Raw genomic sequence first — 26542 nt, 5'->3', positions numbered from 1 at the left:
CAGTCCCTTCTGCATGAAATAACTACCATCATCATGACTTCGGCTGAGCCTGATTGCTGGGCTTGTTGACGGTTGTACTCATTCATTAAAGGAGTGCCAAGCAAGGTCACTGGACCCTCACCTGAATATCCAGCCACTCTTCCCAGCCAACTAGTCCAGCCTTGGAAGACAAAAGACAAATGAGGAATAGAGGGATGCTTTTGGAAAGCCTTGTCAAGAAACTCCAATGGACTCTCATATGAACATTTGAAAATTGCCCTGTTCTGACTTTTTTCTAGTTCCCTGTCTAGAACTTGTAATGCTAATTACTCTTGCCTTTACTTCTCCTTCACATCTCCCATTCATGATTCAAGGAATTTCTTCTTGCCTTAGAGACAAAAGTTAAGCAATTTGGGAGTCTTTTAGATAGACCCACTGAAGGGGTACTCGAATTGCTTCACCCTGCGTCTCTGTTCAGCATGGAAGAAGCCAGAGTGGTTGGTGTCCCTATTCCCTATTGGCAATTTGGGTAACCTCTTCAGAGGATGGCGTGATAAGAATAGGAGGTAGGAACTGGCTAGGCAGTTAGGGTAAAAAGACCCCAAAGAAATATAGCCAGTTTCTTGGCTAAAAGTCAAAATGTCATTGGGCCTGTTAGCAATACACTCTGTTCCAAGGCCCAAAATGTCAAAAGTATTTGGGAGCTTGTATCTAAAACATTTTAGGGTTACCTCTTCAGAGGGGGAAATGTTGGAGGGCGGGGAATGGGCATGGATTTGAGCAAAACACCTTACATGCATGTATGAAATTCTTAATAAAGTTTTTGTAAAAATTAAAAAAAAATTGAGTAGGAATCCCACCCCCTTCCCCACTTTAACTCAGAGCCTACGGTTCTAGGTCTCCCAGGACCTCAAGTTTCTATATCCAGAGAGAGGTTTATTTTTACACTCCTGGTTTTATTATGTGGACATAGTTAATTGAACTGCAGAAGTGAATCACATTCTGGGTAACTCTTCATGTGATGGCTGATAAGGGAGAAACCTTAATTAGTACCAGTTTTACAGTAAAGCCAAGGAGGTAGGAGTGGATGAGACAACACACCTTCCAGTTCCCCTGAGTCAGTGACACCCCTGAACACTACCATTGAGGAGTCAGGAGCAGGTGGGAGGCTAGGGAAGTAGTCCCAGGGGGGTTTCTCCTTTCAGTCACCAAACAGAAACTGCTTATCAGCTGTCACATCTTTCCCCAGCAGTAGCCAAGAGTTTTGAAACCTCTCTCCTGGCAGAAGCTGCAACAGAATGCCCCAGGCTTCTGTCTTGCCGCAAGTCTGTGGAGTGCCTTGGACTCAGCAGCACATCAGTTGGAGCTGAATGGTGCCTACAGCAGCCACGGTCTAATGCTCATTCATTCCCTGAAGGCACTGGGCGTCAAATCACATAGTCCTCACAACCACTCCACGAGATGCACTGACCTGCTTCACACACAGAAGCTCAAAAGTGAAGAGGGATTAACTGGATAGCTCCCAGAGCCAGCACATGGCAGAGCCAGGAGTCAAAGCATTCACTTGCTCACTCATTCATCAAACATTACCAAGAACCTACTACATACTAGGTACTCTCTAGCTGACCAAAGACATGCTATGTGCTCTTTTCCCTTAAGTTTTTTTTTTTTCTTCAACATTTATATATTTGGTGTGTGTGTGTATGTGTGTGTGTGTATGTGTGTATGGGAATGTGCATCATGGCACTTGTATGGTAGTCAGAGGACAACTTACAGGAGTCAGTTCTCTTTTTCCTGGAATTTAAACTCAGGTCATTAGGCATGGCAACAAGCACCTTGACCTGCTGAGTCATCTCACTGGTCCAGGACACACTATTTGTCTTCAAGGACTTAGAGTGTGTGGTGGCTAATATTGATTGCCAATTTGACTAGATCTAGAATCACCTAGGACACAGATCTCTGGACACGCCTTTGAGCGAGTTTCTAGACAGCATGGTGAAGCAAATGTGGGTGGCATGTTTCCCTTGGGCTGGAGTGCTAGACTGAATAAAAAGGAGAATGTGAGTTGGGCACCAGGGTTCATCTCTACATGCTTTTTGACTGCTTATACAATGCCACCAGCTGTCTCACACCCCTGTCTCCATGCTTAGCCCTCAATGTTGGACTGTATACCTTTCAACTCTGAGCCAAAATAAACCCTTCTTCCCTTAAGGTGCTTCAGGTCAGCTATTTGATCATAGCAACAAGAAAAAGTAACTAAGACAGAATCTATTTATAAGAGGACAATATTACAGATTGCTTAACCAGAGAACCACACAAAGGCCTTGTCCAACACAGAAATGTTGCAAATGAAAAATGCAATACATACGATTCCATGTGCATTTCAGTTGCCAGCTGGATGGCATTCCTAGGTGTGGGGATGACATTTCTGAGAATGCCTTCTATTGCAAATGAGAATTTTATCTCATATGCTTTGAGATCATTTATCACTATGTAGACAATCTGCCTTTCTACTGTGTAATTAGCTTATTTACATTTAACTAGCCTTTAGAAAAATAATGTAAACAATCTTACTTGGCCTTGGGATTCACATGCAATCAATTTTATAAGCTAAGCTAAACATATAGCTTTAATCTTAAACTATGTTCCCTATTTCTCCCTCATGCTCTTTTCTTGCCCCTGATCCAGAATAGTGTACGTGTTTGCATAATGTAATAATATCATCACTAGAAGTAGCAAACATGGAAGAACCTTGAAAGCAATGAATTGAACTCAATGAATGTTGCAAAACAGTATGTGGGCCTAGGTTGATGTATTAATTACTTTTCTGTTGCTATGAAAATGCACCATGACCAAAGGCAACTTAAAGAAGAGAGAGTTTATTTTGGCTTGCAATTCTAGAGGGATAATGGTACATCATGACAGGGAGGCACAGCAGCGCAGTAGACATGGTGGCAAGAGTCAAAAGCTCAGGGATCACATCATCAACCATTAACTTGAAGCAGGGAAAGCAAACTGGAAGTGGGCCAAGGCTATGAACACTCAAAACCCGGCCCCAGTGAACTGCCTCCTCCAACGAGGCTGCACCTACTAAAGGTTCCATGACTCCCCCAAACAGTGCCACAGACTGACTAAATGCTCAAATCCTTGAGCCTATGGGGGGCATTTCTCATTCAAACCACCACAGTTGATAATATCTGCTTGTGGTTTTGTATGCTGTTCTGGGTCAGACAAGACAAACTTCTTCCTGGCTAGATTCCTTAAGCTAAATTTCCTCATTCCTTTCCAATATCTGCTGGATGTACTGTTTAAATAAATATGTGAAAGTCCTTGTATGAGGAACAGTTCTAAGAGAAATCAGAAAGGAACTGTTCTGAGAACACCTTGGGCTTACTCTTGGCTTAAATGACTCCAGGAGTTAGTCTTTCTTGAATCAGGAACCGTCGCATTGTGGCACCTACCACACTGGGCTTATGAAGCATTTTGCATGGTCCATTCCCCAGTATATCCACATGGCACCTGTAAGCCAGCCACCAACTCTCTGGTCAAGTTGCAACTCAAATAACATTGCCTTGCAGAAACTTACCCAATCATTCAGACAAAATAGTCCCATGATTCATATACACACATTGTTCATGATAGTGTATGCATCCATCTAGGTGATGGTCAACCCCTGTAGGCTGTGAACTCTTTTTCCATTTTCATGTCCCCAGGGAATAGCATGATGTATGCACAGGACAGGCAAATATTAATTATCTTTTCTTGGATGCCTCATCTCACACTCAGGGATTATCGTGCATTATCTCATTGACACCTCCAACAGCTCTATTAGGTGGGTTCTAACATCAGCTCCACTTTACAGATGAGGAAAATTTTGAGGTTCAAAGAGACTAAATAACCTACCTAAGGTTACACAGCTAGTCATCAATGCTGGGAGAACCCAAAATTATACAATCTGAAGACAAAATCTATGTTGTAGTCACTAATTCTCTGTTCTCATAATAAAAAATGGAATTAAATATAAAAGATATGACAAACTTTCAGTATTCAACAATCTATGAAATGGTAACATTATAAACCAGAAAACATCTTTAGAACTAACTCAAAATATTGTTTATTTGTAAATTAAATATTACCAACCCTCTAGTTTTGCATAGGAGTCAAGCTATCAAAGATACAATGTGATTCCTTCTAGGGCTGGAGAGATGGCTCAGCAGTTAAGAACACTGAATGTTCTTGCAGAAGACCCGGGTTCAAATCCCAGCACCCACATGGTAGCTAACAACTATCTGTAAGTCCAGTTCCAGGGAATCCAACAGCCTCTTCTGCCCTCCTTGGGCATTGCATGACACGGATGTACTTACCTACATGCAGGTAATACACACATACACATAAAATAATAAATAAATAATAAATAAATAAGCAATGTGATTCCTTCCTCCAAGGAGAACTCCTTCCTTCAAGTCTAAGTTATAGGACTTGTAGGGCTACCTGGGAAGACCCTGTCTCGAATGAAAAGAAACACCAAAAAATGAAACCAAAAAAGTTACAATGTCAAATTATAGCATATCACCACAGAAAGAAAGACTAAATAATAAGGAAGTCCTAAACCTGTCATTTGTGTGTGTGTGTGTGTGTGTGTGTGTGTGTGTATGTGTGTTCATGTGGGTGCATATATACCTTGGTGTGCTTGTGGATGTCAGAGGATAACCTTGAGTGTTGGCATTGCTGTCGACCCTGTTTGAAACGGGGACTCTTACTGTTCACCATTGCTTATGCTAGGCTGGCTGGCCCACAAGCTTCTAGGAGTTCTCCTGTCTCTGCCTCCCATCTAGCTACAGGAGCACTAGAATTACTGGCACATGTTACTGTGTCCTGCTTTATTTTGTAATGTGGATTCTGGGGATCCAAATTCTGGTCCTCACACTTGCATGACAAGTGCTTTATCCACTGAGCCATCTCCTCAGCACCCATGGATTTATCATTTTTATTGTATTGAGTTCATTTTTGGAAAGTGCCAGTTAAGCCCAGCACTAGGTTAGGGAACTCATGGTGTGAAGGACAGAATTTGACTTTGCAGGACTTGCTAGAGAGCCTTCTGACAATCTCAGACTCTAAGCATCTGAGTGGGAGTTGGAAAGTGATGGAAATTTTCCAGAATATTAACCTGGACCTTTAAAAAGAGCAGAAAGAGATTAAACCCCCAAATGGCTGAGACTCAAATGTTAATAAAAAGAAAAGGTCAGTTTAAACCCAGATTTGAATTAAAAGATGAATAAAAAAGGAAGTGAGCATATGGGATGCCGACAGATGGCACAAGGAAACCAAGACAACCAGTTTCCTGATTTATATCACCTTCACCATGAAAAGAGAGCTTCCACTCAATCAGGTAGAATGTCCCAATAGAGGAACTGATGAAATGTAGAGTACTCACCAATTTAACTTAGTTCAAGTGACTAGATCACTTAAGAAATGACTGCCTGGGGCACCAAACAGATATTTACATAGGATCTCAGAAGCATGTCAGTGATCTTCAATAAGCTCTGCTAGCAGACTTCCATGAGTGTGGGTCCCACTTCAAATAGGGGAGAAAGACTGAGAGCCAAATCTAGGATCCCAGAGGTGTGATATTGACTCCTAGCAAAGGTCTGCATCTGATTATTAAACTCAGACAGAAAACATGAATACTAAAGAAATCTTTGGAGGCAGGCAAGCACAATTGCAATCACAATTTCAACATCACTTATCAAAGGAGGTAAGAAGCTTATTCTAAGATTCATAGGGATAAAGAGTCAAGAAAAGCCAAAACATCAATGAAAAGAGACCAAAAGATATTAGTACTTGTAATAAAAACATAGTCATTCAGATGGTATGGCATCCATGTAGAGATTGATAGAGCACCAGCAAAACATCACAGATATCACAGAAACAGACTTATGTGTAGAAACGTTCGTGACAGAAATACCATTTCAAAAGGAGGATCATTCAGTAAAAAATGCTGTCACAGCCAGTCCTAGTGACACAAGCCTGCAATCCAACTACTAGGGAGCCTGAAGTAGCGGGATTGCAAGTTCAAGGACAGCCTGAGCAACTTAGTGAGAGCCTGTCTCTAAGTAAATAATGGAAAAAGGGTTCCAGAGATAGCTCTGTAGTAGAGTACACACCTACCATGTGCAAAGCCCTAGGTTCAATTGCCATTTGTAGGAAAGAGTATTAGTACAGTTGAGTATTTATATTGAAAAATTAGAAGTTTAAATTGGGTATAGTGGCATAAACCTGTAATCCCAGAATCTTGGATGCAGACAGAGGCAGGAGGTGAGTTTGAGGCCAGCCTGGGCTACATAGTGAGACCTGTCTCAAAAACAAAGAAAAGAAAAAAGAAAAGAGAAACAGAATTAGACAATCTTCTTCCTCACACACATACAAAAACAAAGACAAAAAGCTAATTTGCAGTGGATTAAAGACCTTGGTTTAAAAGCCAAACTTTAGCTTTGCCACACTTGGCATTATCTGGGTTTTTCTGATCCAATGCTTGTAAAATGGTCACTGGGCATATGCCCATTTCTAAGAGGCGGAGAAAGTTTCCATTTTTTCCCATTTGTGTTTCTACATCTAGCTTCCTGTGTCATCTTCCCATTTCCACAGTGGTCTTTTTGGGGGAGGGTGTATGCATATACACATATGTGTGAGGGTATGTGCATCCATGAAGGCCAGGGGTCAGTTTCCAGTGCCTTCTTCCATCTCTCTCCATCTTATTTTTTGAGACATGATGTCTCACCGATAAGCTAGACTGGAGGGCCAGCATGACCCTGGGATCTCCACCTGACTGTGCTGTTATTACAGGCACATACTGCCACACTCAGCTTTTTACATGGGTACTGGGGATCCAAACATGGGTCCTCATGCTTATGCAGAAAGCCTTCCCCCACGGAACCATCGCCCCTCCTTCCCAGTGGTCTTAATGGTTGGAAATAGCAAACATTGTCTCCCAGTTTCTGGTTTATCTTTCCCTCTTCTTTAGTGGATTTGGGAACACAGACGTTAATTTTGTTGTAATCGAGTTAGCCTTACAATTAATGCTCTTTACTGTTCGTTGCTAGTGTATATTATTTGTACAAAATAATGGTCTTTATCATGACATTTTTTCACATGTGTACCGTGTACTTCGATCATATTCACCCCTTTCAGCCTCATTCCTGTTGGTGCCCCCCCCCATAGGGCCCTTTCATGCTTTAAAAAACAATCTAGGGAGCTGAAGAGATGGCTCAGCAGTTAAAAGCACTTGCTGCTCTTCCAGAAAGTCTTCCAGAAGAAGCACCCACGTCAGGACTCATGTTCACAACTGCCTGTAACTCCATCTCCAGGGGATCTGACATCATCTTCTGGCCTCCGAGAGTACCTGAACACATATGGCACATACACAGATCCACACACAGAAATAAAATAAATCTTTTTTAAAGATCTAGATTCTGCATATGAGTCAAGCAGTATTTGTCTTTCTGAGTCTGGCATACTTCACTTTGTATGATAATCTTCCGTTTGATTCATTTTCCTGAAAATGACATGATTTTATTCATTTCTATGACTGAATAAAATACCATTGTGTACATGTAGCAAGTTTTCTTTATCCATCATTTGTTGATGATCATCTGGGTTTTGTAACTTGTCAGTTGTGAATAGCACTGCAGTGAACCTGGTATGGTGCTTTTTACGTCTCATTTGAGACACGCTGACTTCACTCTCACATGGGATGAGATTAGGGAAGATATAGTGAGCCAAGCGAACAGGGTTGAGGCACTGAATCAGGAACTACCCACCTGGGCTGGCAAAAACAAACAAAACAGAAAAAAATCCATAGCTGGCTACAATCCATAGCTGCTGTAGAAACAGCTCCAAGTGTTTGAACTGCTCAATCCCCAAGTGGCAGAGAACAAGGGGGAGTGAGAAGTGGGATGGATGTTGGAACAGAGCAGAGGGTGGTGCCTCCAAGCCAGGAGAGGGCAGCTGTGGCAAACAGTGATGTTCTCAGGCAGATGATCTCATGTAAAGGCAGGTGAGTGGATGGCCATTGGCAGTAGCAGACACTTCGTTGAATAGTCTGGGACTACTATGATTCACACCCATGTATTTCATCTTCAGCTACTGAATGTGTTACTATTGCTACCATTTAAAAATGGGAAAACTGAGCTTCAAGGCTGGGAGACCTGCCCCAAAGTTATATAACCAGTGGTGATGGGGGTGGAGGAGGGGGTGCAGGAATTGTTTCCTGAATCTGTGCCATCAACCATCATCTCCCCTGAGTGCCTCTTGGGCTTTGTGCTGCATTTCTCGTTGCAGGCCACCACAGAGATGCCAGTGAAGTCACAAAAGATGGAGAGCATGTTGGAGAAACATTGGAAATGGCTAGAAATCTACCTCCTTTCAGTGATGACGCCTCATCACCATTGTGGCTACATTTGAACACAGCCTGGTTGGATATGAATGGGTCTCCATGGCAACACAGCTTTCCCTGACTTCTCCCAGAGAAGCTGGCTCTCAGTCTCCTAATTATCAAATTATCGAACACAGCTTCAGGACTTTGCACTATGCTTACACAGGGGCCCCTAAGGCAATGCAGAGCGGTGGGTGGCAGTTCCTGCAGAAGCCAGATGAGGCTGTCAGATCCCCTGGAACTGGAATTACAGATGATGGTTAGCCACACTGTGGGTGCTGGGAACTGAACCTAGGTCCTCTGCAAGAACAACCTGTGCTCTTAACCACTGAACCATCTCTCCAGCCCCAATAAATTCTCAAATAAATGTTAGCTATGACTAACCCTCTCCCACTGACCCATTCTCTGCCTCCTGTACCGGATCCCAACACAAGAGTTAATTCTCATTTGCTTGCGGCTTCTTTTAATTTAGTGTTGAAAGCCTAGGGCCTGAGGAACTGCCCCCACCCCCAGGCTTAGGCAAAATGGGATGGTTGGTCAATCTTCCCCAGCATGGCAGCCAGAGAAGTCATAGGACCTCAGATCAAATAGTGGCCGGTTTCATGGCCATTGAATATAGAATAGTTGAGAGACCCAGAAAACTCAGTAAAACCGAAGATGAGTCCCATTAATTACCTAATTTTGAGTCCTCCATGGCAGAATATATTTTTTAAGATTTTAAAAAATTCTGTGTGTATAAGTGTCTTGCCTTCATGTATGTAAGTACATCACATACATGTCTGGTGCCCACAGAGGCCAGAAGAAGGCATGGGATCCCATGGCACTAGAGTTATGGACAGGCATATGAGTGCTGGGCACTGTGCCCAGGTCCTGTGGGAGTGTTCTTAACCACTGAGCCATCTCTCCAACCCTATTTTATTCATTTTTGTATACTCTCTTAGTGTGGGTTCTGGTATGACAATACCAGAGGTGAGGTAATTTATAAAGAAAAGAGGTTTATCTTGTTTCCTGGTTCAGGAGGCTGAAAGTCAGGTCAAGTAGCAGCTTTAGGTAGAAGCCATGTCCTGTTCCAACTCATGGTGGAAAAATAGGAAGGGAAGCAGGCATTAAAGAAGACAAGACACAATGGGTATATTTGATTTGTAATAACCTAGACTTTTTTTTTTTGAGACAGGATCTTACTGTATAGCCTAGGCTAGTCTCAAATTGACAGTCTCCTTCCTCTACCTCTTGAGTGCTGGGATTAGATGCAGGCACCACTATACCTGGCCTAATAGCTCATTCTTGCTAGAACAAGCTCACTCCCACAGAAAGGGGTGAACCTTGGTAATTGAATTTTATTTTAGGGGTCCTACCACCTCTCAACACAAATATATCAACGTGACCTTTCCAGAGGAAGAAACTTATTCAATTATAGCACTCTCCACCCTTAAGAAGATGAATTATTAACAAATTTGAAAAAAAAAAAACAAAAACCATGCAGAATGATTCCAAGTCCCAAGAATTGCTCGTTTCAAAGTTTCTAGGGCTGATGTCTTGAGGTCACATGTTATAAATGATACAGGATCCCCTCTGGGGATTCCTGCCCCCAGAATCATTTGTGAGTCATTGTTTGGTTGAGGTTTGACACCTGCTCAGATCTGCTTCTCTACCCTGCTTGGCAACCTGTATGATTTCCAATGAATCGGAAGTATCAAGCCTTACTACGTGATGCCTCAAAGGGGGCTCTGTTCCCAGGAAACACCACATAATCCACTGGAGACTCACAGACTCGCAGTCAGTGTGTCCTCCAAGCTCTCCTGCTCCTGTTATTTGAAAACCGGAGGTGTGAGGATTCCCTCACACTATTGCGGAAGTAGTAATTACAACTAAAGACTGCCAGAACCCACCACCTTATGCAAAGGCCACCACAATGTTACGCAAAAAGTGCTTCCAGCTGGGCATGTTGGCATATACCTGTAATTCCAGCGCTGGAAAGGCCAAGGCAGGAGGATCACAAATGTGAGTCCGGCTTGAACTGCAGAGTGACTTGGAGGCCAGTCTGGGCTGCCCAGTAAGATTGCCTTGGTGAAAACAAAAAAACAAACCAAAACCAGTAAGGACCCCTGCCCCAGAAACTGTCTGTTTAGCCTCAGACTAATGCCACATTGTGGCTAAATTTACTGTTTAAATTATCTGTATAATCCTCCACATTTTACCTTTAAAAACTTCCTCTAATTTCAAGCACTGAATGTATTAAGAGTTTGCCGGGATACATGTTTGGCTACCTCAGTACTCTGCTCTTCCCCCAATAAATATCTTTATTCTTTGGGGACTATCTGGTTGTTCCTCAGGTTGATATGTTTGAATCAGCTGGAGAGTTTCAAACTACAAGGAAATCTGTGTGCTGGTGATCCAGGGAGGGGGCAGCCATGGATAGTTCTCAGTGTTTTGAACTAGAACAATGGCAGACCTTGTTACTATTCTATGCAGAGAAGAAATGGTGTAGATGGCTGACGAGCGCTCACTTGGTAGTGTCAAACACTCCTGGGTATGCCTCTTATTTGCTATGAGACCTGGGTCAAGTGACTTACCGTCTTAGGCATAATTCCTTCATCCATAAAATGAGAACAGTGTTCAAGGGGTCATGGGAACTAAAGTGACATGTGACCACAGCTCTGTAGCCACAGCTATTGTAATTCCTTTATAATTGTGTTTCTCCAGAAACAGCTTACAGTACATTGTTCCAAGGGAAGTATCTCATAATCACCAAGTACAGTGTTTAACAGCAATAACTTATGTTACTTATTAAGGGCTTTTAAAGTCACATCTGTTTTCTGTGTCTCAGTTACTCAGTTATCCTGGAAATATCAGGAGATGCTCACTGAAGAAATTCCAAGCTGGATGAGGTGGCACATGCTTGACATCCCAGCGCTTGGAAGGTGGAGGTAGGAAGATCCAGAATTTGAGATCAATCTCAGCTACACAGTGAGTTTAAAGCCAGCCTTAATAACGTGAGACCCTATCTGGAAGGAAGGAAGGAAGGAAGGAAGGAAGGAAGGAAGGAAGGAAGGAAGGAAGGAAGGAAGGGAGGGAAGGTCTTAATAAACTCCGTTTCACACTGGCTTATCCAGAAATTCCTGTTTGTGGTGAAGTCAGGAAACCCTCCTGAAGGAAGCAAAGAAGAAAGTCTAAGAGACACATCTGATAAGCAGCAATTCCTGAAAACAATCACAAGGAACTTCAGACAAACCTTTAATCAAACAACTGACCTGTACACTTCCAAAAGGTCAAGCGCATGACAGAGGAAAGGGTTGTGTAATGTTCCTGGTAAGAACAAAAATATTCTAAGGAGAGACACTTGTCTCTGAAGCCTGATGTCAGCCAGGGAGGGAAATTGCTTATAAAGATATTTCACACTGTTCTGATAATGTCATACCACCTTGCAGGAGAGACTAGAGCAGAAATGTTATGGATCAGTGATGGGCAGGACCACACCTTGACCAGGAGTGCTCAGCTATGCATATCTCTTGCCCTCTATTTAAACCTAAACCTCATCTCAAGACCCTGAAGACAGACTTCAGGTCTGAGAACCTCTTTATTTCTTCCTCTTCCCAACATGGCCACACTAAATAAATCTCTTTTCATTGACTTAATGAGGGCAGGTGAAGGAGCTTGACTTGTTGGGGATGCCAGAACCAAGGCTCTGACTCTAGCTGCTCCACTAACATCTTAAAGGGGATCCCAGACTAGATGGCTAACCAAATGCATGAGTTTAGCTTGGATCCAGAAAGAAAAAAATTGCTAGATGGGCATTAAAATGGTTGGCAAGGGACTGGAGAGATGGGTCAGGGGTTAAGAGCACCGGCTACTCTTGCAGAGGACCTGGGTTCGATTCCCAGCACCCACATGGTGGCTAACAACCATCCATAACTCCAGTTCCAGGGGATCTGACACCCTCTTCTGACCTCTACAGGCATTGCATGACATGGGTGCATTTGCATAGATGCAGGCAATATACTTATACACATAAAATAAAATAATAAATATATATTTTTAAAAATAGTTGGTAAAACTAGAGTATTATTTGTAGACTGGGTAATAATACCATATCATTGTTAAACCTGGTATTGATTATATTCCTGTGATTGTATAAGAAAACCTACTTGTTCTTGAGAAATACACCCAATATTTAAGGGTAAAGCGTCACAATGTCTCCTGCTTACTCCTGAATGAAAAACAAGTGGACATAGCAAACTAGTGAAAAAACAAACTGAAAAGATGTTCCTGGGGGATCTGGATAGAGCACAAGGTCTTTGTACTATTTTGATTTTTATGCACATTTGAGATTGTTTCAAAGTAAAAAGATAATCATAAGTAAATTAAATGAAGCTAAGAAGCTACAAAGCCCTTAGAAAAAGCAACTCTGCAGTTCAGCTAACACCTCCCTGACCAGCTCTGGGCTCTCTGCCTCTTGATTTGGTCCCTCACAGTGACCACTTGTGGTGAGTTTTGGAAGGCCAGCTTGATACCAATAGGTTGCTTTAGAATCACTGGTCTACATAGTGAGTTCCAGGTCAGCTGGGGCTACAGGGGGACCCTTTCTCCAAAAAACCAAAAAAAAAAAAAAAGAATCACCACAGAAGCCTCACTTGTTTTCACAGACAGAAGTGAGGAAAGAGATTGGGAAAGGGCTTCCATGGTATTGTTCAACCACTCCAGACCCTTTCGACTAAGCTTCACGATGGATCTGAAGAAAAGTGTTCTAGGGGCTGGAGAGATGGCTCAGTGATTAAGAACACTGACTGTTCTTGCAGAAGACCTGGGTTTGAATCCCAGCACCCACATGGTGGCTAACAACTGTCCATAACTCCAGCTCCAGGGGATCCAACAGCCTCTTCTCTCCTCCATGGGCATTGCACAACACAGGTGCACTTACCTACACACAGGCATAACACTCATACACATAAAATTTAAAAATTAATAAATAATATATATATTTTTTAAAGTGTTCTAGCACCGAGATGCTGCCTGCAGAGGCAACGGCTAGACCAGCTCCCCAGGAAACAAACAGAGCTTGCACCTGCTGAAAAGGATGCTGCTTTCTCTGGTGTCCAACCCTGAAGGGGCACCATTGAGTTTTAACTTCTGAATGGTTTCAAGATCTGCAGCTCTTGGGGACAGGATTAAGGTGAACTTGAGGCAGACAGAGTCAAGGCTAAAGTGTAGGGTCCCATCTATGTATTTATTTACAATATCAATAACTCTGTTCTTTATGGATCTTTTTCACTCCATAAAATGTGATTTTTACAAAATACTGAATTAAATTTCTTTGATTATTCAGTTGTTTTGTAAGACCACGTATTTTGTGCCTGTGGCCCAAGTCTCCCCTGGACTCTCCCTAGTCCTAGCCTGGCAGATATGACAATCCATTCATTGCAACACCAACAGCTCAGAGTTTATGGTTGGTCAGTCAAGGTCTGAAGTCGCACAGACCATTTTGTAGCTATAAATAGTTAGAACTGACCAAGGGAATTAGTTCTGAGAAAGCAAATACAAACCTTTGAGGTCACATCACGGCCAACAGCTGGATCTCAATTCTTTACCTCCAACTCTCTATTTCCTCATTGATAGAAATTCTCTCTTTCTCTCTTTCTCCTCTCTCAGAAACTGTTTTTCTTTTTCTGTATGTGTGTGTGGTAGTGTATGTGTGTATACACATGTGTGTGGATGTATGCACATGTGTGTGTGTGGATGTGGAGGGTGGCAGGTGTCCTCTATCACTCTCTACCTTATCCCTTTGAGGCAAGGTCTCTCCCCACCTAAACCTGGAACTCTCACATTTGGTTGGGCTGGCAGCAAGCAAGTCCCATTAATCTTCTATCTTTGCCTCTCATAGCCCTGGGGTTGCAGGTGTGCGTGAGACCACACTTGAGTTGTTACATGGGTGCTGGGATCCAATCCCAGGTCCTCCTGGTTGCACAGCAAGTGCTCTTAACCACTAAGGCATCTCTCCAGCCTAAGACAACAATGTTTTCTTTATACCGATGAAGGGCCAGACACTGGGTTGGGTCTGCCCTTAAGTTATGAACTGTATGCTCACAGCTCTACTATATAGCAGCTATTATCTTCCATTTTAAAGGTGAGGAAATGGGCACAGAGGTGCTTAATTATTTGTATAAGATTGAATGGTCATCAATTAGAAGTTCATGTGCTTTAACCTCCACACCAACATTCTCAACTAGAGTCATCCCTCCACTCATGGAATTAGCCATGTCTAATGGCATTTGGGGGTTCTCATTGTAATAACTTGGAAGTATATGGCAATCAGTGGACAGTAGCCAGGGCTACTGGACAGACCTACAACAAAGCTCCCTGGCCCTGGTCAGGTCTCTAATGCTCTAAAAAACACTTGAGATAATCAACTTATGAAGAGAAATGATTCATTCAGGTTAATCTTGGATGTTCTGGCCCATGATCAGTAAGCTGTGTTTATTTTGGGCCCATCAAAGCAAAAGTATTTCACAACTGGAGCATATATTGGAGAAAAGTTTCTTACCTCATAGGTGGGGCATGAAAGAAAAACCAAAAATGAGAAGGGAAGTGATGGAGGTTCCACAATCCCCTTTAGGGCATGCCTCTAATGACCTAAAACCTCCCATGGGTCTGGAAAGATGGCTCAGCACTTAAGAGCACTGGTTGCTCTTACAGAGGACCTGGTTTCAATTCCCAGCACTTCTGTGGACATTGCACATCATGGGTGCACTTATATGCATGCAGGCAGGCAATATACTCATACACATAAAATAAAAATTATAAAATAAAATATTTAAAACCTACCATTAGGTTCTACCTCTTAAGTTTCTTCCACATACCAGTAGTACCAGTAACTGAGACTAAGCTTCTAACATGCAGGTGGCCACTCAAAATCCAAACTTAACTTCAGCAAGATCCAGAATACCAGTTGGAGTTAGCCCCTGGTGCTAACAGAAGCAGTTATTGCTGTGGTTGTGGCTACCGTTTCCCTATGTCTATGTGTCTGGGGGTAGAAGTCCCTTTGGTTGTCAACTGAGTTCCCTGGTTCAGCACTATAGTGGGGAACCTGGGTTCTGGAGTTTGCCAGGCATCACATCTTGCATTCCGTAGTAATTTATTACACACCTGCTACATGCATGTCCTGTCCTGTCCTGGCAAGCATAGACACATGATGTCCTTCCCATACAGAGCTGTCTAGTGGGATGAAGAAATTAGATGAGGAAACACATAGCTCATGCATAATAATATGGTGTAACAGGAGGCAGTGGAGGAGGAACATGATCATGACCTTGAGAATGTGGGAAGGTAGAGGCCTCATGAAGGAGAATGATCTTTTTGTCAAACAAGAGCCTTCAAGGGGATGGAGATGAAACTCAGTAGAATGCTTGTTTTGGTAGAATGCTTGCCTAGCATGCACGAAGCCCTGGGTTTGATCTCCAGCACTGGTGGCACAGATCTCTAATCCCAGCACTCAAGAGGTGGAAGCAGCAGGATCAGAACCTCAAGGCTATCCTTGGCTCACATGGGGAGTTTGAGGTCTAACCTGGGCTAGAGACCCTATCTCAGAAAGAAAAGAAACTTCAAAGAATTTTGAAGCATGACACTTGGGTCTGCCCTTCATACAGGGACCCTCCTTAAGTCCAGGCATGGCCTTGTATAGAAGATGTGTGAGGCTGAAACCCAGGGCCTGTTTCACCAGCCAAAGGTGTTAGTGCAGAAACACAGTTCTCACCTTCAAAGGGAAGAGCTTATTCTGGAGCCAAATATGAAAGGCTACTGTTGGGGAACCCTGCTGTTAGGGTTGTAGTCCTCCATGTCCGGATAGCTCTAAGGGGCTTGGGGCCCTATGGAAGGACTCCCCTTCTCAGCAGGGAGCCTCCTGCTCTCTTCCTGACTTACCTGGAAAGTGTGCCAAGCACAGATGCCTGACCTTATTTGGAACATGACCTTTGGCATAGTTACCTGGAGTAAAATTGCCCCCAGGTTTTTTCTGTATGATAATTAGGCATTGCCCTATAGCCAGATGATAGGATCCTGCTACCACATGTAAATAAAGCATACTATGAGCACCTATCAGCTGAAGCATTGGCTGCTGCCTCCACATTATATTTTCCCTAATCCCCACTGAATAAACGGAGCTGTTTCACTGAATCTGGAGCGTTTTCACTGAATCTGGAGCTGTTTGTATCATTGAACCTGCCTCCCCGGAAGGGCTATCTTCCGTCAGTGCTCACTGGCCGTCCTGACCCCGCTCGTTGCTTCTGCTCCCTTTGTCCTTGTGGAGCGGTGGCCAACAACCCACGAGGAGAGGGAGCAACCCCACAGACTACAGCATGGAAACATGGGTCTAGATTTCCTCAAATACCATGTTCCAACACAGTAACAATTTATGAAGTTTTTGTAGTACCAGAACAAAAGAAAGTTATGAATCAAGACACTTTTCAAATACATAGGTAGGGATACCAGTAGGCAGTTTTCAGCAAAAAGTTCTGCTATGAGCCTCAGATGATCACATTATTAACTTCTGAGCTGGTGGAAGCTAGAGATCAGTTTATATATGCCAAAGAGATTTTTACCTGCTTGTCACAAGGATGTTAGGTCAAACACAGAGGTGGCCGATGAATGGCCTTTAAAGGGGGGCAAAAGATAATTTGACGCTCCACAGTTACAGCTGTTCTAATCACTCAACCAACTGTGTAGACTCTCTAACACAGGTGTGGCTTTTTTCTGGGCACTTCAGTTAACACAGATAAGTTTTGTTACAATTACACAACCTCAAATGATGTGCTGTCCTCGCCCCGAGCCTGAAGCTGCTGGTGAAACGTGATGATGAAGCATGGCACACACATTAGAGAATTGCTGCTAGGGCTGCTCCCTCATTACTCCGCAAAGCCACATCAGTCACTGGAAACACCTGTGTGGGTCACCAGGCCCATCCCTGCCCATCCTGGGGACTTTCCTGCAGGCACCTTGCTTCTTTCTGCTGTTTTGGAGTGACTCAGCCTGTGACAGTTTTGCTCCTCCTGGTGTCTCAGTCTTGCCTTCCTCGGATTGCAGGTTATCCTTTGCCTCAATGTATCTGTCAGATTCCAAGGCATTCTGGCCCACCAGGGTCATTAAAGGGCCCTGACCATTATGATGTTTGGGCAACATGTCTGAAACTCTCAGTCTATGTTTCTGACCACCACTCAAATAACACGCATAGGACTCCAGCAGGAACTTACAAGGACAAGAGCTTGAGGCTTTGAGGCGATCTGGTTGTCCTTACTCCAACAAGGACATATTTCCCAAGGTGAGTGTTGCTCAGGATTGCCAAAGGAATCATGAGAAGAAAAGGATTGGCTTGAACGTAAACTTGGTACTCTGTATGAGGGCACACATACAAGCACGCACATGTGTGCATGTGTGCCATGGTGTACATGTAGGGGTCAGAGGATAACCTAAAGGAGTCATCTCTTTCTTTCCATAATGTGGGTCCCAGAGATTGAACTCAGGTTATGTGGAGTTGGCAGCAAGCTCCTTTACCCACCAAGCCATTCCACCAGTCCCAAAATTACAGCACTTTTGAGAACATTTAACAGACTAATGTGCATTATAAACCTTCAAGGAATGATTTGTAGTTATTCTTTCTCCCAGGAACTTCTTGTGGGCTCATTTTTGGAAGGGGACATCATCCGCAATCACCAAATGACAGGGAAGGATGCTTCAGTGTGTCTCTGCCTTTCCTGTCAGGTGCTAGGCTCCAGGAAGGACTGCCTCCCAAATTCCCACCTCCCACAATAGGACCTGACTGAAGGATGGGAAGAAAGGCTACTGCCCCGCCCCTTGGTTCTCCCCTTCTCTGTGACTTCTGGGGGTATGGGAAGGTGCTCTTGACTCAGTAGCACACACAGAGAGAAAATGTTTACATGGACAGTGGTCAGCCTGCTTAAAAGAATGAAAGGGGGCAGGCAAGAGGGCTCAGAGGGCAAAGGAACTTTCTGCCAAACCTGACGACCTGAGTTTGAACCCTGAACCCATATGGTAGAAGGAGAGAATTGACTCTCACAAGTTGTCCTCTGGCTTCAGTATACATGCTATGGCACGTGAATGCCCCCAATAAATAAATACATGTAAATAATGACTTTTAAGAGGGGTCTGAATTAATATTCAGTCGTTCTAAACTTCTTTTTACTAATTGAATATGCCCTATTTCCTTTTAAAATTTCAGTTGTCTAACAAAAGTTAACTTTTTACTTTCTAAGTACATCTTTGTCTAATAAATTAATCTTATAAAATATGGCTAACACAAAGACCTCTAAAATGCTCTAAAACTAAAAGCTAAGCATGGTGGCACATGCCTGTACTCCCAACACTGAGGCGGCTGAGGCAGGAAGATCACAAGTTAGAAAAAAGAATGATAAAAGAAAAACTTCCACAATAATATGTAAGCTTTGTAAAGTTTCAGCTTAAAGCCATGAGTCTAAATTGATTGCCCCACCTATTGCAACCCCCTTCCCCTTTTGAAACAGGGTCTCATGTAGCTCAGTCTGGCCTTAAACTTAACTACATAATCAAGGATGATTTTGACCTTCTGGTCCTCCTGCCTCTGCCTCACAAGTGCTGGAATTACAGGCATGTACCGCACCACCATGCCTGGCTCAGGCAGTGTTAGGGATAAAACCCAGTGCTTCATGCATGCTAGGCAAGCACTTTACCAACTGATCCACATCCCTAGCCCCTAACTGTGCATTTTATATTTACATTTTATAAGACTATCAGTTTGATAGGCCAAAAAGCTCTCAGGTGTTACAAGTTCATAAAGCACCATTCATGTACAGACTCCCCCAACCTTACCACGATCGAGTAAGCATCTCTATGTAAGCATTTCTACTCTTAACTCTAAATCTTCCTCAGGTTTGAAGATCTGATTCACTGAAGAAATCTCTTAACTCCCCTGCTAACCAGAACTGCTTTTTATTAAGAGGCACAGCCAGGCCTGAGTCTGAGGCTGCAGATATTGTGGAGAGTCGTGTTACTGTGATCTCAGGAAGCTGTGATTTCTTTCCCTGTGCTGTGTGGCATTATCTCTCAGAAGTGCTGGGTGTGTGTATAGGCAGATGTTGCCTGACACACATCAGTGACTTGTGCATGCTTCCATGTGCATATGGCCACAGCCCCATCATTGTAGAGGAGGTGGTCGGGGCAGCCCAAGGCTGACTTGGATTTATGCTCATTCCCAACCCTTTTCTCACAGAATAATCATCCTTTCCAAAGTCTACACATAAACCCTGAATAAAGTTAGCATTTTCTTTCCTTTTCATCTATGCATATCTTCCTAAACAACTCTCTAGAAATCACTTTACTTTGCCTGAAACTTTATATTTCTTTCAATTTGTCCCTCTTAAGGGCCATACACCTCTGACAAATATTAAGAGAATTCAGGTAGAGTCATGGATTTCTATGGGGGATGACACTGGTTATTTATCCTTAAAGACCAAGGACATTTTACTGGCCCATTCTAGCAGGGCGGCATTCAACACCGCCAACCCCACCCCCTGCAGCATAAAGCTGCTGGTACTTGGTGTGTTACGTATTGTACCAAAAAACTACCTAAAATTATGCAATTCAAACTAAAACTGACTTTGACTTACACCATCATAGTGAATTTCAAACAAGTGAGACATAGTGAGACCCCGTTTAAAAAAAAAATAGGCATGGTGGCACATACTTTTAATTCCAGCACTCAGGAAGCAGAGGCAGGTGGACCTCTGTGAGACTGAGGCCAGCCTGGTCTACATAGCCAGTTCCAGGCCAGCTGGGGCTACATAGTAAGAACCTGTCTCAAGAAGAAGAAGAAGAAGAAAAAAAAAACCCCAAAAACAAAAAACAAAACAACAACAACAAAAAACCCAATGCAAAACAGAAAGATCATTAGAGAAACACTTCATGGATGTGTCTAGGGACAGCTGATCAAATTCTAGATTTCTCCCTGGCTGTTGCCACTGTCCCCCAGCAGATGGCTCCAGAGCCCCAGGAGCCCTCTGGATGGGCCACTTCCAAGTTCAACTATCAGAAAAAGGCAAGCTACCACAGGAGACACCAGAGATGGCTCCCTGCCAAGATTATAAGTGAATTTAAGGAGGCTGGTTCCTAAATGAAGCATGCCACTTTCCTCACAAGGGCAATGACAACTGGGCTCCCTAAAGGCTAGCCCATTTCCTTCACTTCCTTGGGGACTGAAACCCATGATCTTGAGTTCCTCAGGGAAGTGAAAGTAGCCTAGAGGAATCCAGTAATTCCTGTTATCAGCTGGCTTTATAAGTCATTGAGCCATGATCTGTCTCTTCATACAATCTGAGGTCCCAGGAGCGCCAGGATGTCTGTGCAGTTGGCTTTGCTGCTACTCTTCCTCCTTGGTCTCCATGGTGCCCTGGCCCTGAGGCTCTGCTCCTTTAATGTGAGGTCCTTCGGAGAAAGCAAGAAAGAAAATTGCAATGCTATGGATGTCATTGTGAAGGTGAGCCCCATTCTTGTCCCGGACACCCTTCTATTCTCTTGTCTGCTTTAGATTTGATAGACCTGGGAAGAATTTGAAGGTTCTCTCAGGGTGAGGTAAAGATACGAACAACAACCACTTCAGCTCTGGGTGCTTTCTGTCGGTCTCCAGACTGGGATGGGCACTGTCAGTTCCACACCCGTGCTGTGAGGCTATATGAACAGGTAAATGTGAAGCTCTTGCCAGAGTCTGGCTCAAAGTATGGGCTACTGAATGCCTATGTCAGGCACAACAAACACATGATCTCATTCATCATCCTTATGAGCAAGGACTATTGTTTCCCATGCAGAGATGAACTCAGAAGGGCATTGGGGAGCTCCAGGGAAGGGCAGCGAGGGAGCTGGTACAGCCTTGCCTGCTTAGTTTTCATAACCATCGGTGAAGTGTGCTTTCTCTCTCCCCCTTTCTCCTTCTCGCCATCCATCTCTTTCCCCCACTAATATCTCAACTCTCAATTCCTCTCTTTCTCTGCTTGTGGGTAGTATTGTCCTTATGTAATATGATCAATGTCTGGGGATGCAGTCATATTCCTCTGACTGTCTTACAGGTGATTTATTTTTGATGCTTTCAGCTAAAAATGTTTCCAGGGACTCTGATGTGGTGGTTATTACTTAAAAAAAAAAAAGTGGGGCTGAGGATGTAGATCAGTTGGTAGAGTGCTTGCCTAGGAGTCTAGAGTTCTGTGATGGGATTCACAAGTTAGGAGAGATGCTGTATGGAGGAGTGGAATTACCAGAGGACAAAAATACAGCCCTGTGAGTGTGGTGATGTTTCTAGGACTGAGTAAGATGGGAAAGAAGATAGGTGTTTAGGTTCCCAGGCTCTAGGGGGCCATGCATGCAGACGTGGGGAAATAGTCTCCTTGCATGTCAGATATCTCCATTGAGCCATGGCATCAGGGCCCCCACGGGCTTGGCACAGTTGTTCTCATCCCCAGTGCCTCATGAACCAGGCATGATGGTATAGCACATGTACTCAAGAGGTAGAGGCAAGAGGATTGGAAGTTCAAGGCCATCCTTGGCTACATAGCAAATTAAAGGCCATTCTGGGCTACATGAAACCCTATCTTAACACACGCACGCGCACACACACACACACACACACACACACACACACACACCCCAACTAAGGGGAAGAGGCCTCTGTGTGGGGGGAGAATGCCAGAAGCTCTGGGTTCAGGTCTTACCTGTCAGCTGGGAAGAATACAGGATCCCTTCCTGGTACTAAGCATAATGTACCACCTAAGCGTGAGTGGGCTGAGAATTCTGGTGGGAGAGGCCCAACAGAGCTGGAGATGAGGCAGGCAGGCACGTGCTACTGTTTGGGCAGAGAGGATGCAGATGGAAGACCAGCTTGTTGCACTCTTCCTGAGATGGACCTGAGCCTGGGCAGCCCTGCCCTTTAGAGGTTACCCAAGCATCTCCAGACACGGTTTTACCAGAACAACTGTGCCAAGCCCGTGGGAGCCCTGATGCCATGGCTCAATGGAGATATCTGACATGCAGGGAAACTTTCCCCACATCTGCATGCATGGCCCCCTAGAGCCTGGGAACCTAAACACCTATCTTCTTTCCTAACTTACTCAGTCCTAGAAACATCACCACCCTTTCAGGGGCTGTATTTTTGTTTTCTGGTAATTCCACTCCTCCATACAGCATCTCTCCTAACCTGTGAATCCCATCGAGTGTGTCTAAAGTCTTTGTCAAGACTTTGTCTCCATTCTCACAATGCCCTAAACAGAGGCCATCTCCCCCCACAAAAAATATCAGAGCTAGGGGATGGAGAGATGGCTCAGCAGTTAAAAGCGCTGACTGCTCTTGCAGAGGATCTGGGTTCAATTCCTGGCACCCAGATGGCAGCTACGAGCCATCCTTAACTCCAGTTCCAGGGGAATCCAAAGCCCTCTTCTGACCTCTGTGGCATTGCATGACACAGGCGCACTCACATACATGCAGGCGATACACTCATACACATAAAATAATAAAATAAAATGTAAAAAAAATCAGAGCCACCTAACAGAACAGTGACAATTTGCCTCAAATACTAGGTGCTTGCTCAAAATAGTATTCTAAGGCTCACTGGCTGAGGGTCTACTACAAGCCAGGACTCTATTCTTATTCAATATTGTCACATAAGTAGCATTCCTCCCACTGTGTGTGTGTGGGGGGGCACCTGGGTGTGCATCTACGTGTGTGCATGCATGTGGAGGCCAGTGGTCAACCTTACGTACCATTCCTCAGGAGCTACCCACCTGTTTTTTGAGACAGGGTCTCTCATTAGGACCTGGAGATCATCAATTAGGCTGACAGTAAACACCAGGGATCCTCCTGTCCTGAGATTACAAGCATGCACCACCATGCCTGTTTGTTGCTGTTTATTTTTTACATGGGTTCTGGGGATCAAACTCAGCTCTTCATGCTTATATAGCAAGCATTTAACCAAGCCACCTCCCCAGCCTTCTTTCACTTTATAACTGAGGAATCCAGTGCTCTGAAGGGTAGATTTACTCCCCCAGGCTTCCATAGTTAGGAAGGGCCAGGATCAAGCCTCGCTACACATGCTGAGATGCCTCTCCAATTCTTGCGCACTGAACTTAACCACCTTGGGGATAAACTCACATTATTCTGTCATTGCTCTGTCCTTTATTCATGTGGTTATAACGCGAGGCAAGCTGCCTTCCTCAATTTGGGTTTGCTTTTCCTACTGTGAGTAGCTGTCTGGACACTAAACCCAGTCTAGGTGAGTCCCAGATCTGTGTTCTTCAGTTGATGTCCTCCTGATCAGAGCTCGTTCATCCAGAAAATTGTTACTGAAGGGAGGGTATGTGCCAGACACTCTGAGGAATTGGAGAAGGGATGAGGGATAGGGGTTGGCATCATCTCCTTTCCCAGACCTTAGAGTACATGATAATTATTGGTTTTATGCAGTGCTATGTGCTGGGTACCTAATAAGTGGCATCCATGCTCAACTTCAAAATCGTCCTTATTATTATAAGCCCACTCTACAGATGGGGCTACTGGAGCTGGGAGAGTATGCTGTGTAGTGTCGGGAAGCACACAAGTGGTAGGGGAGGGTTTACACCCCAGGTCTTCATGCGAGGCTGCTCCCTGGCTAGGGGCAAGAAGCAGGGCTTCATGAGCTATCCTCCACCTAAGATCTTTCTAGACCTCTCCACACTGTCCCTTCCTTCTCCTTTTGAGCACTCATGATACCCCATGACCAGGATTCCATCAGTATCAGCCATGTATAACCCTTCAAGCGCCTGTTCCCAGAGTGTTGGCAGCATAGTGGTTAGTGCAGCCACCCCCTCCAGACCCTTGCTCCCTCCTGTGAATAGTCAGGAATTTGGCATTAGTGAGATCTCACAGCTTCAAGACTTGTTCTGAAAGGGCCTTCCAGGGGGCCTCTTCCTGAGGAGGAACCAGAAGAGAGATATTTTTTCCTGCTCCTCTGCCCTTTTGAGAATTCTACAGTGGGATTTTGAGTTACTGATCACTGTGGTGCAGATTCTTGCCTGAGGAAGTATTCCCAGAGATAGCAAGGAGACTGGAAACCAGTATCAGCTGGAGATGTGAGGCTCAGAAGTGCTTGTTAAGCAAAGAACAGGGATGTCAACAGGAAGTCTGGCTGTGCTGTCCCTCAGGAAAGGAGGTCTGAGACCATGGTCTACATTTGCTTGTATTAATGAGTCATACAAGAGAGGGACTTTGGCCTTTGACATGCTGATCTCCTTGGCTGCTGAGGTCATGGTCAGGAAAGGGGCTCTGTAGTGTGGAAGACTTGTTGCCCATATTCCCTTGGTCTTCAGTCACACAAAGCTCACTGAGCCTTACAGTAACCAGTTATACAGAGGGCTGTGAAGAGGACCACATCAACACCTGAAGATGTGACTGAGTTGATAGGCTATTTGCCTAGCATGCGCAAAGCCCTGTGTTCGACTCCTAGCACTTTATAACTCCCAGCACATGCCTGTGATCCCAGCACTCAGGAGGTGGAGGCAGGAGGATGAGAAGTTCAAGATCATCCTTGGCTACATACAGATTGTGGCCAGCCTAGGCTAGGTAAGACCTTTTCTCAAAAGATGTTTTTCCCATGATGGTAATATTCTCTCAAAACATGAGTTCTAATGCTACATAATGCCCTTCTCATATTACATTTGCATCACTAACTTAAATGTTTTCCTGATTGACTTGTGCCCACTGTTTTGTGGGCAAATGTCTTTTCTTCTTTGAGCTACACAAGTAATATTAATATACTATGGGGCCTCCTGCAGGGCTAGCACTGTTTTACACTCTCACTCCCTCTCTAGTACAATTGTGAAGGATGGACTATGACCATCCCAACAGATAGATGAGGGAAACTGAGGCCCAGACTAGCAGTGTGTGTCCTCATTGGAAGACATTCTTCAAAATGGGAAAAATGGAATCAAAGAAATGTGTACATTTTAAAGTCCCTTCCAGAAAGGTCTGGAGGCCCCAAGTGACTGACCAGCAGGCTGGCCTGAGGAGCAGTACAAAGCTCCTGGTGGGTCCCTTTGGGCCTATCTGTGGGTTTTAAGCCAAGGTTTCCTCTTCAGTCAGTCCTCAGTTCTCTTCTAGCCCAAGGTTGCTTCCTAAAGACTGAGTCACTGGTCAGAGGCGAACCTGGACTCCACCCTGATGGAGATGTAACTAGAAATGCTCCAGAGATAGAGGCCTGTGGCACAACCGTCCACTCTACAACTCTGATGCCATGTGAAAGGACAAAATTAACCTTGGGGATGCTTCATCCTTGACCGACAAATCTCGTGGCACTGAGTCACTTAGAAACCCATGTGGTCATCAAGAGGAGTGAGAAGGGCTGTACCCTACTCATAGCTGCTGTTCACCCTGACAGATGCTCTCCTGTATTCTTTCTCTCACTGAATTCCTTCTAGCCTTTCAGGGACCAAATGTCACCTCTTTGTGAAATCTTTCTGATTTTCTGGGAAGAATAAGTCACATGTCCAGGCATGTGACTCCTATTTAGCACACATTCCCTCCTTTATACCTAGTTGCTTCCATATGAGTCTTTGAGAACAGGGACTGTATTTTAACAGTTGAGCATAAAGGGTTTTAAACTGAGTTCAAATTCTGGGTCTCCCACCAGTACTGACTGTGTGACTTTAACTACTCTGAGTTTAGTTACCATCTACAATTAACGGGCTAATAATCATAGTCTTTTAGTATTGCTATGAGGCTCATAATAGGTTCAGAATAAATGCTAGCTATTATAACTATCATCATTGTAATGATGACTCCTTATTTCTACAATATCCAGCCTGGTACCTTTACTTACTAAAGTATTTATTACTATCACTACCACTTAAATCATTTAAGCAAAATCAGGATGTAGGATTAGGATATTTGGGAGGGCCACTGTTATGGGTACTGGACTTGGATTGCTTAGATTCAGTTGCCACTGTAGCTACTTTCTCTTTTTTTTTTTTCTTTCATTTATTTATTTTTATGGGGCTTTTGGCTACTCTAACTTTCCCCCTTCTGAAGAGGTAACCCTAAAATCTTTTAAGGATTAGATACAAGCTCCCAAATATTTTTGAC

General features: G+C 44.0%; 1 protein-coding gene across 1 annotated transcript in view; it reads left to right on the top strand.

Annotated features, from left to right (window-relative positions):
• Positions 1-20603: 20603 nt before the first annotated feature.
• Dnase1l3 (deoxyribonuclease 1 like 3) overlaps positions 20604-26542 on the top strand; it is a 31244-nt gene continuing 25305 nt past the window's right edge. The window contains exon 1 of the mRNA XM_008841175.2: positions 20604-20924. Within this exon, the coding sequence (XP_008839397.1) occupies positions 20784-20924 (141 nt within the window). The 5' untranslated portion in view covers positions 20604-20783. The remainder of the gene's footprint in view (positions 20925-26542) is intronic.

This window comes from Nannospalax galili, unplaced genomic scaffold (genome assembly GCF_000622305.1).
Source record: "Nannospalax galili isolate Female #2095 unplaced genomic scaffold, S.galili_v1.0 scaffold561, whole genome shotgun sequence".
In the NCBI taxonomy this organism is placed as follows: domain Eukaryota; kingdom Metazoa; phylum Chordata; class Mammalia; order Rodentia; family Spalacidae; genus Nannospalax; species Nannospalax galili.
The sequence above is the reverse complement of the archived record's forward strand: the minus strand, read 5'-3'. Positions and strand labels throughout refer to the sequence as shown.